This window comes from Acanthisitta chloris, unplaced genomic scaffold (assembly GCF_000695815.1).
Source record: "Acanthisitta chloris isolate BGI_N310 unplaced genomic scaffold, ASM69581v1 scaffold8660, whole genome shotgun sequence".
NCBI classification, from domain to species: domain Eukaryota; kingdom Metazoa; phylum Chordata; class Aves; order Passeriformes; family Acanthisittidae; genus Acanthisitta; species Acanthisitta chloris.
The window spans coordinates 22,507-34,179 of NW_008653359.1; the positions used below are offsets into that span (position 1 = coordinate 22,507).

General features: G+C 35.9%; 1 protein-coding gene across 1 annotated transcript in view; it reads right to left on the minus strand.

The window, feature by feature from the left end:
* Positions 1–291: 291 nt before the first annotated feature.
* The window catches only part of LOC103807919 (glutamate receptor ionotropic, kainate 2), a gene marked incomplete at its 5' end in the record, with an annotated part of 147,340 nt that continues 135,958 nt past the window's right edge, over positions 292–11,673 (minus strand). The window contains one exon of the mRNA XM_009080674.1: positions 292–834. Within this exon, the coding sequence (XP_009078922.1) occupies positions 670–834 (165 nt within the window). The remainder of the gene's footprint in view (positions 835–11,673) is intronic.

Below are 11,673 nucleotides of genomic sequence, written 5' to 3' on the forward strand. Positions count from 1 at the left end.
AGTTAAATTTAAGTTACTTTTTTTTTTTTTTTAATTATTACTTATTTACTTAGTTCAGTGTCACAGGCAGTCCAAAAAAAGTAGGTGAGCATCCCCATATTTATCCTTCTATTCATGGGATTCATGTTTCTTCACCTTTAAAATTTCTTCCATCCAGGAAGCTCATATTGCCTGTCCAGATGGTAGTTTCAGCCTACTAGCAGTCACCAACTCTTCTGTGCTGGGAAGTTCAGAAGAACATATGGTTTCTTGTTCCACTACAGTTCAGAGATATTAATTTTACTAGACTCCTTCTGTGGTTTCTATCATCTTGGACATTTATTCTCCATCTCCTGGCAACCGTTGAACTTCAAAAGGAACCTGTAACTTCTCACTGAGACTGCATTTGAAACCAGCCACAAAACTCACATGGAACATTCATTCATTCAGAATGGTGGAAACCCATGACGAACAGTGTAACCCTGCATAACTTGGTTGATCCATGATGCTTGTGATTCGAGTCTGGCCATTGCAACTGCTGAGATCACAGAGTCTCTAGTTCATAGACACAGCGGCATGAGGTAACTCATTTTAGTTTGCACTTGTTGCATATTTCCACAGGAAACATTCTCGCAAGGTTGTTTGGAAAAAAGACGACAGTTTGTGCTTGGGGCATTTGGCTTCCCAGCTCTATGCCATGGTTTCTTTACCTGGCAACCTTCTGTCGTTAAACGTGTGCATGTTGATAACTTCTTCTGTTTTCACAATAACAGGGGCCTGTGGCTTGTGTTTTAATCGACGCTGACACTTCAGAGACATCCTTAGCTCCTCTACCATGGCACTACAGAAGGACCTCTACAGAGGGAAATAGAGGAACAAGAAAAAAAAACCAGTTGTAAGAAATGTCTAGCTGCAATGCCTAGGAGCAGATTCACTGTATTGGCACAGCCTCGGCAGTCCTGTAAGTTTGTTTTGTCTCAGCCTGGAGCTCTAAACAAATTGCTGTCTTTAAAATATGCATCACATGATAATTAAAATTATTTATGAAACTGTGATGACTCAATGTAAAAATCATCTTGTCTCTACAATTATTCATCTGCCAGTTACTGCCTATGGATGCGTATGATACATAATAATATTTCCAGCAGACTTTCTGTTAACATAGGTTAGCCTTACAGTATAGCACCTAAATGTAATGATGTATGTTAGGTATTCAGTAAAATCTCCTTCTCCATATTTCAAAACAACAATTTCATTTCTATATGACTTTAATGTGCTTCTCAACAAAACAAGTTTTGGTAAAAGAATCTTACCTAAATTCATGTGTAAATACTGTTAAAATCCAGTTCCATTATTGAAAACTATTACCTATTACGATATTTTTAATGTGTTCTGTATATAAACACATGTTCCACTACTGGTTATCATTTGTGGCGTACGTGTTTGGAAAAAAAAAATAAATTCAGTTTCACTGATATTTATGATAAGCATATTCTTAGAAAAAAGGTTTATTAATATTTTCATCAAAAGATAGAACCTCAAAGCTCCTTTACTACTTTGCAGTGCAAGAAATTTGAAAAGTAAAATAACACCTCCTCATTCCCTCAGTCTGACTGAATTCTCAACTTCATTTGCTGAGCAATTAGCCTTGCCTCAGCATGAGAATTGGAGTATGGATGAAATATGGAAGTAAGGAAATCTCAGTTTTGGGGTGTATGAGTTAACCACTTGTATCATATTCTTTAACCCAAATGTTTTCCAGCTAATGGAGAAATGTACTAACTAAATGACACATCCCCAAAACCTGAGACATTATGCCAAGCCTCTGACAATTGCCCTCACACAAACCAAATTTGAGGTATAATCTAATCTAGCCCTTTCCATTTTTCTCTCTTAATAAATAATCTCCAATCCATGGAGATATCTGGAAAAAAGTCAAACGTACAAACAAAAAACAGGCACACAAACAACCCCCCTGACCAAACAACAAAAAAACCCCAGAACAACAAAGCACCTACAATTCCTACAACTGTCTCTTGATCATTGTTTGATTTTGTGTGATTAGTGGTAGTCAGTATATAATCATCTAATTTATCTCTCAAATAAGAACTCTGCTTTATTTCTGAACAGTTATATCTCCATTATTCATACAAACCTGGGGTTTGGAGAGTAGATCCAGAAAACACTTTTGCATCTCACCCTACCTGATTCTTTGGGGACCTAAATTGAAGCTGTGTTTATAAAAGTCTGCATTTAGCTTCCAACCTCCAGTGCTGAAAGCACTCAGTTTTCCACATTAAACTTTATAGCCTTGCTGCTTGGCAATAGCAGAAATTCTGTTAAACACATTGGTGCTTGGCTTAGTCCTAGATCCCATCAGAATTCACACTCAGATTTTTCATGCATAAGGTGATCAATCCAATAGGTATGCACTGAAAGGACTGAACAAATCAAGTTCCTTAAAAAATGTGGCAACTGCTACAGAAGGACACATGGCAGATATTACACCATTCTTGTGTGCAGCCAGTCATCAGCTGCAGCATTAGAGCTGAATATGAGACACATTTGAGAGGGTTGATTTAATAGTGTCTTCTGCCAGAGGAGATTTAAGCTTCAGTGTCTTAGTAAATGGCTGTAACCTACAGGCATTAGACCATTTCAAGGTAAAAACACTTACAGTTTCTGCCTATTGAACTTATTCCACTTTGTGTGGAAGCAGCTAATAGAGGCAGAGCAGGAGAAAGGAAGAAAGGGAGAACATGGGCTGTTCTGTAGATTAGGAATGAGATCACACAGTGGCAGAGGAAAGTCTTCGGGGTAGTTCCTCTTTCAATGAAGACTTCAATATAAAATTTTGATTTGTGCAGAAGAGTGCAAACATGAGTTATCTCAGTCATGGGTTAGAACTGAACCTGAGTCCACCAAATTCTGGCAAATGTCTTTTTCCTTAATCCTTTGCATGAATAAAGGAATAGGCAGGTAGGAAGGAAAGGGTAATCTTATGCTGGCTGTGACACTCTTCCTTTGAAGAATTCCTTTCTCCTGCTGAGTTTGAAACAAAGGAATGTTACCTACTCAGTTTATAATAGAAAGTGTTTAACCACGTGAAACTAAGAAAAGTTTACATTGTGAGTCCAAAGAAGAAGAAAGTAGAAGTCTTTCAGGGCCAAAGTCTGGCATTTCTGGTTGGAGTGACCTCTGCAATGGACACTCATTGACAATCCCTGCTAAAAATGTTCCGGTGCACTGGGTTGACATCCTAGATAGAACTTATGGTTTTCATTGCATGAATGAAGCAGCTAAAATTCCTAATTGAATGGTTTGAGTGCAACGTCAGATCTTCATGCATAAGGTATATTTGCTGAGCATTGCATAGAAAGCAGGAAACTATACTTCCTTATCTAAATATACTTTGAAGGAAAATATTCAGTTCTCTTTAAATTTTTCTTTTTTTATTTAAGAAAGTGCTGCTGCTTAACATCAGAACTGCAGTCATGATTATAAACTTAAATTAACCCTGGAATTTTTCAAAAGGGCAAGATTTAATTTAATATTCCCTAATGGCTCACAGGCTAAATTGCTAAGGCTTGAAGACCTTGGCATTTTCACTATGTGAAGAACCTAGCACATAACTCAGGAATTTCATAGGGAATCCATCAAGAAGTAAATGGTGCAACTCAGTGCTACACCACTTCCAGCCATTATATGTCTCTCACCTCTGGAATTAAAGACCTAACTGAAACATTCTGAGGAACAAAATCCTTCTATATTTAAAAATGATACATTAGCACGTAAGACTTTCAAATTGCATCTCTTGTCTTTTTTTTGCCAAGACATCTAACAAGAGTGCCAAATCAGGGTACATCCTTTTTAAGATGCATCAATTCCTTTGCAAAGGATATAAATTTTTCTGCAATATCAGTAGGAACACGATTACATTCAATAACCAAGAAGTGAGAAGATACATGCCAACGTTCTGAAATACCCTGAAAATGAGATCTCAAGAAACTTGCCAAAACACTTTATCTGAGAATTTTACCTGGACATGAAAACTCATTAAACTAGAAATGCTGGAATGACAGTCTTACAAATGCAGATAACACAATTTTGAGAGAGAGCTATTTTATATAGAAAATTCTTCCTTTCTGTGTTTTCAGATTGTTTTTCATAAATTAAGTTCACAGGAAATCATCTGCACATAATGTAACACAAGTATTATTTCTGATTAAGAGAAATATTACATATCTTCTTTTACGGTTTCTTTCAAATTTCGCTCACTGAAATAGTCAGGTATTTTAACCAAAATGGTTTCTTTCAAATTTCACTCGCTGAAATAGTCAGGTATTTTAACCAAAGATTATTTCAAGGATATGTAAGAGATCATGGCCCAGATCTTTACTCTTCTTTGGGTTCTATCTGAGAAATATAAGGAAGAGTTTTCCCACATATTGCAAAATCATGTTTAAAACATTAGAAAGGATTACATTATGTTTTACTTTTTTTAACTGATTTTTTTTGGTATAATTTCAAATCCAATCAGTGTAGTCTCCATTTTCTGTACAGTTAAATTTGTGTTCTTTCACTGTTAGGATACAACTTTTGGAATAATAAGGCAACAAAAACAAGAAGCAGCTCTAGAATACTTTTTTTTTGGTGACAGATGAAAGGCATTTCCAGATATGATTTTAGAAAATGTAATCCAATGGTGACAGATCAAAGGCATTTCCTGATATGATTTTAGAAAATGTAATCCAATATCTCAATCCTGAGTTCAATTGACCATTCAGTTTGCTAGGAAGAAAGAGTGAAATGTTTATAGAACTTACAGGATATATTTCAAAACTGTTGTCCATCATGAAATTGAGCAATTCTAGTATACATTACAAGACTCTCCACTTAATTCAAAGAAAGTAACCTTTTGTTCCCGACTTACCTTCCACACTGCAGGCATGTTACAAGAACATCAGTTATTATTGATTTTTCACTAACCCTTACAAATTCGTAGGTGGTCTTTTAAATGCTACCAGAAAGTAAATATCGGTTGTCTTTTAAATGCTACCAGAAAGTAAATGCTGCCTCCAAGTCATCTTAGATATAATCCAATAGTAGAAGAGTCTAAGGAAGGCATACAGCTCTCTAAACAATCATGCAGTTAAGTGCATCTGTTTTGTTGCAGCAAATCATGACAAAGCATTAGGAAAAAATGAGTACAAAGGAAAACTTTAGTCAGAACTGTAGTTCTTAGCCTTTAACACAAAACAATTTTGTAAAAGTTCATCTCCTTAAGAAGTGTAAAAGAAGCAACTGATACCTCTGCCGTTCTTTGCCACAGCTGACAGCTCACAAGCCATGTAGAATCAAGATGGCAATTTTGCGAAAAGTTACCACTGCTTACAATCTATTTAGACAGCTTGTGCATGGCTTTACTGCCTGAGGAAAAAAATGTAGCTTTGCAGGTATGTATTAATATGAAAGGTAGACAATATTGACACTGTTTTCATTATTTTGCTTTATAGGAATTTAGAAAAGTAATTAAAAATCACATTAGCATTTGTTAGACACAGAATTATGAGACTACCACCATGTATTTTGCTTTTAACAGCCCAAAAAGCAGCAAGAGGATGACAGGAACAGCATGCCTGCACCACTCTAAACATGCTGATTGAAGTGTTTAATAGACAATATGCCTTAAATATAAAAATTTCCAATCACTTGCTGGTTCGTATTTTTCCCTTCTCTGATGCTTATAATATAAAGTCAACATTCAATAAAAAGCTTTCAGATTTACTCAGAAGTTCATTGCTTCCAGTCTTGTGTGTCAGAAATGATTTGAAGTTTTGTTCAATTATCTTAGAGCAGTAACAGTAGTTATCCTGCACTGTCTTGTTGTTATGGGTTAGTGTTCTAGCATCTCGTACGACATGCAATCAAACTGCTTTTTGCCTTGAAGTTAGGTGAGAATGAATTCACAGCCCTACCCCGACCTTCTCCCTCCTAATCAGTTTCTGCTTACATAGGCCACTCCTCCAGGAATTTTGGATAAGCATATGGAAAACCTGTCAGTCTTAAAACCTCTAGTCAGAAAAATGAATCATAGCAAAATGTTGACATAAAGATGAACAATTAAAGGAAAGAAAGTAACCTTATAAAAAGTGAAATCATATACCATTGTAGTTGAAGTATTAGCATTTCAAAGAAGTTGAGGTGTACTTGTAATATGATCAGATTTTTAGGTTGCTAAGCTATATGCCTATTCTTAGACACAACTGTTGGTTGAAGGTTGTACACATGTATGTGCATGCAATACATATCTATATGTACATAATATGGTTACATTAAAAATACTTTGCCACAGAATTTTCTGATGTTGTACATCTTCAGTCCATAGTAAGTATAATGCACAAGTACAGTGCAGAGCAAGTTCACACCAATTAGCTGAACATGTATTTGTAATTTTAGATTTAGAAGTTCTTGCTCTTTCGGTAGAAGCAGAAGGAGTAATCATTTTAGAAAGTTATTTTCAGACCAAAATGTATGTGAGATTTCATTGACTACTCAAATAAATACAATAATATCAAGCAAAAAATGAAAATTTTAACTCCACAAATCAAGCTTGCTTTCCTTTCACCATACTATCTACAAAGCTCAGTAGAATTGTCCCAGACAATCTGATGAAATGTCAGATGCTCCACCCTGTAACTACATTTAATGTTGGTCATTTCAAGGACTTTCATAGCTATTTGATGGAGAAAATCAAGAAAAGTCTGATGGAGCTGACCCTTCCTATAACCAAACAACACTGAAACAATTTTCTGCAGGCTGAAGTGCTCACTGAGTTTTAGAGATGTGCTACAATCTTAGATGACATATAGGACCTCATTACAGGCCACTTCTAGTGTTTACTGTGTCTCCCAGTGGGACAATAAGATTCCAGCTTGCCTTAAATAAATTATCGATTGGTGTCAAAAAAACCCCAAAAAACCCACAATTTAGCAACTCTCAAATTCTAAAATTTTCTTCCTGAGACAACAAAATTCACCATGATGAATGACAGAGACTTCTGGTAAAGCAACTCTCAGTTCATTTAAAATCTTCTGAAACTATTTAAGATGGTTTCTAGTCTGAGTGCATCCTGAGAGCTACACTACTTCCTGTGGATTACGGGGAACTCCTATCAGTGCAGAAAGCTTCTTCAAAGTGGTTTTGGTTAGCTCTGCCAGCAGCCTTTCTGGCCATCACACTGACCATGATGTTTTTCTGACTCACCTGTGGACCTAGGCTGGGGCAGAAGGGATTGCACTTGTGTGGTTCCACTCTTTGTCTGAGTGCATCCTGAGAGCTACACTACTTCCTGTGGATTACGGGGAACTCCTATCAGTGCAGAAAGCTTCTTCAAAGTGGTTTTGGTTAGCTCTGCCAGCAGCCTTTCTGGCCATCACACTGACCATGATGTTTTTCTGACTCACCTGTGGACCTAGGCTGGGGCAGAAGGGATTGCACTTGTGTGGTTCCACTCTTTTCTTTCAGGCATAGGGCAATTGCTCATCAGCCCCGTGGGCTCTCTCTCATGCAGGATTCCACAAGGTTTCATCCTGTCATCTCTCCTTTCAACATGTATATGAGGCCACTGAGGAGATAACGAAATAATTTGGGCTGTGGTGTCATCGACACGCAGATGATATACAGCCCTACTCTATTGTCAGCCCAGGGTGGTGTCGTCATTTTGAGCTTCCAGTGCCTGGCTAAAATAGTGGTATGATGGCAGATTAATCCCAGGGAGATATAGGTGCTATGTTGGACAGAAGATATTATCTACCTTCACTTTTCAGTTCCACATTTTCTGGAAGAGCTTTATAGTATCAGATTTCCCCAGGTTTGGGTATGGGGTTTCAAATGGAATCAGTGGCAGTAAGCATTCTTTGTCATTAATGTTTCAGTCAGTGGCTACAATTTCTACTGGTGTAAACTTTCTCACACCAGTCCAGATGTTCTACCAGAATACAGTTCTGCAGCCTAGTGTCCCTGGCAAATGGCTACACATGACTGGCAGGCATTTACTAAGGACTGAGAGCAATTAATAATACTTCAACCAAGTAGCTGCTGCTGAGAAAATAAATAACAGAATACATGGTACTGCCTGTCTGATATAGAATATGCAATGCAACATTTTGATGGCTCTATATGTTGTGATCACAGCTGTGCAGGGTATTTCTCTGCCTTTCTGCAGATGTGATCCTGGTTGCATTGAAATCTATCCCCTGAAATCTTGCACTCTCAGTCACTGGATGTAAAAGTTCATTCACCTGTTGAACTATATTTGATCCTAGATCTAAGTTCATTCTGTTTGTCCAAGGAATGTCAGGTGTGTTGATCTTCAGGCATGGTGAAAGGAAGTGATGATGATATGTAATTAATCCTTTGGAGTAGGAAGCTATCTGGATTAAAATACTTTATATAACATCATTTGAAAACAAGTAATTCATTTTACAGAGACATTTTAGAAAATAAATGCAACCTTTCTTACCTGAGCTGTATCTAAACAGCTTTTTTTAAAGTTTGCTTAGCCTAAGTCCACTGTATAATATTCACTGTAAAAATTTAAACTAGTTTTACAGTTCAGTGTGATAGTATGAACTCAATATAAAATTTGGCATGGCCTCAAATCATATTGAACAGAGAGAGACTATTAGTATTCATTTAATGTCAATGGTTTCTACTGTTTTGGAAACACTAGCTATTATAGTCATATTGCACTACATAATATCAAAAGATTTAGCATCCATTTCTCCATAATTACAGGCTTATATCTGTCAGTTTAGGATGTTTTCTCAGTCTAAAAGGCAGTGGGAAGTGCTTGTTATTTTGCTGACTTATATAAAAGTCAAAGTAACTAAATCAGCTGAACTAAACTGTATTAACTATTACACTATATATAAAGGATCAACTCAAAATGGAAATATTGATACTTTTATATTAAAATATGAAAAGTTAAAGCAATATTTAGGGGAAGACAATGCAAAATTATTTGAAAGACATCAATGTTCTATCATCTGACATTTTTTTCTTGAGAATGAAGAAAATAATTTTTAGCAGAGAAGCCAACAATTGTATAATGTGAATGTTTCTTCTTTCTACTGGTGAGTGAAAGTAAACTATATTTGCTATAAAATAAACAACATGTAGGTGTTTCTAAAAATTTTGTATGACTTTAAATACTTGTCAAACACAAAATATTCCGTAACTCACACCTGTAATTTAAGATCTGATTTTAGACTGAACATCTATGGAGCTATAATGAGCCTTCTGAAATAATATTCCTGCATTTCTACCTGTGTATTGTTCATCATTTTTCAATGATGATCATTTTTCCAAACTTTCTGTTCTTTATTTCTTAAATGATACAAATTTAGGCATTCAAAATACCTCAGGAATAAAGTTCCATTACCAAATAGATATTGGTTGAGCTGCAATCAAAAATCAAAGTAGACATCATGGTTTCACTGTTTGCAAATTACTTTTAAAATGCTGCAGTCAATAAATTGCCTTCTCTCACCTTTTCCACTATTGTCTTTTCTTTTTTCTTTTCTTAAAAGAGATTTGTTGAGGCATAGATTTGATTTCATTTTAGGGGGATTTTGTTTTGTTTTGTTGGGTTTTCTAACAGTTCCTTGGCTCAGAAAATATCCTCTAATATATACTTACATAATTTCCAGGTGGGCATTTAATTAGCATTAATACATGAACTTCAATTAATCTGTACACTTACACACACACAAATTATCCATACAAGTTTATACATCCACACACAGTGCTCAAGGGAGTACGGGATGATAGAAGTTCCCAATTTTCTGACTGCATATCTACAGAATGCAATGTGCTAAAGTTGGAAAAACATTTCCTTTCATGAGCTGTCACAGCTGCTGCTTTTCCTAGCCAAAAATAAAATTTCTAAGGTTACTCCATTACAAAATGTGACACAAAAATACAGACTACATCACTGAAGGTACATTGTATAAAAGTTGCTTGGGATATAAATCCCAAAGCTTTTACTTTGATTTACCAAGAATGTCCACATTCTTTTGTTTCTTGTAGCCTGAGGAACAGGCTTTTCAACTTTAAAATCTTTTGAACTTGCCTCCCCCTGGAAAGAAAATCACTAGGCTGAGATTTACTTTGGGATTGTTCCAAAACTATTATAAATTACTGTCCCAAATTCAAAGGCTTTTGATATTAAACTATTAGGAATATGTTTTGAACTCCAACAAAACTGACACAACTGCTTTTTTTTTTCAGAAAGTAATGAAAAATACTGTAAACTAATTTAGCAACATTTAGAAAATAACCCAATCCACCATAACATAAAATATTCTGGAAAAATAAGAAGAGATCCTAAAACCTTTTCATTTTTCATATGAAACTATGGAAATTTTGTTTTGCATTGTTGGCAAAATACCAATTAAACCAAAGATTGAAATACTGACTTTCTACATATCCTGCTGACAAAGAAGCATCACAGTATTTCAGTACTTATTAACTTCTTCCTGTAAGTTCTTTCCACATAGGACAAGTTACATGTATGCACTCGGTTCGTGTCAATACTAAATAGAAGCATTGTAAGACAATGTATTGAACTTATCCTGATGCAATCAGATTGTAGAAGTACCTTGGAAAATAAGCTCATGTTAGCATTTACACTAACTTCTTGCAAACAAATCAAGAATGGTTAAATGGTGTTTGAGATAAGCACAATCAGGATGTGATGTTGACTGCATATGGTTACGGCACAAAAACTTTTTCAGCCTATCAGCTCTTGGCCCCTCCTTGCCTCTTGGGAAGGGTGTGAGATCACTACATTGATAAAACCAGGTCTACACATAACTTCTCAAGCCAATGCCACCTTCTCCAAATAAACCCTGACCAGGATAGGTACAAAGACAGCATTTCCCAGGGTGGCAACAAGCAATGCTCTACATACTCTTGACACTGCCTGCAGCAATACTGTGAATTTCATCCTAAAGTGTTCAGCAGTGCACTTGTAGTTCCTATCACACAGCTGACACTTATAGCAGTGTCTAATCACAGTGTGAAGATGGTATGAAAATGGAAATAATCTCAGAGAAGACTTAAAAAAAACCCCAAAAATGCAACCACAAAAACAAAGGAAAGGTCAATAAATTCTCAAACAGAGAATCATCAATATATTATGCTACATATTAAGTCTTCAAGGTCAATGTTTTCCCTGGCCTTTATGATAATAATATGAGCTATACAAAACTAAATGTAGGAAATGGACATAAACCCATAATACATTGAAGCACATCAATTAAATCCCCACAACATCGTAAGTGTTTTAAATGGCTTCTGTCTCTAACCTTGCTTATTCACTGCCCTCTGAGTGCCTGTTAAAATCAGGGAGCAGGTCATTCACCAGCAAAAGCAATTACAAAATGCAAATGACTGAGCATTTATTGTCAAGATTGGCTAGATAAAAAAGGTCTGATAATAACATGTTTCCAAGCAGATGACATAATTAGATGTTTGTATCATAAACAATAGGAAATAATACAAGCCTTTAGCATTTTTAGAAAGGCTGCAATTAAACAATAGGTGAGCACTGACATAAATTCTGTTGAAAAGTAACAATTAAATTTCCCTCTCAGAAATTAGAAGGCACCATCTTGTGGTTGCTCTGCA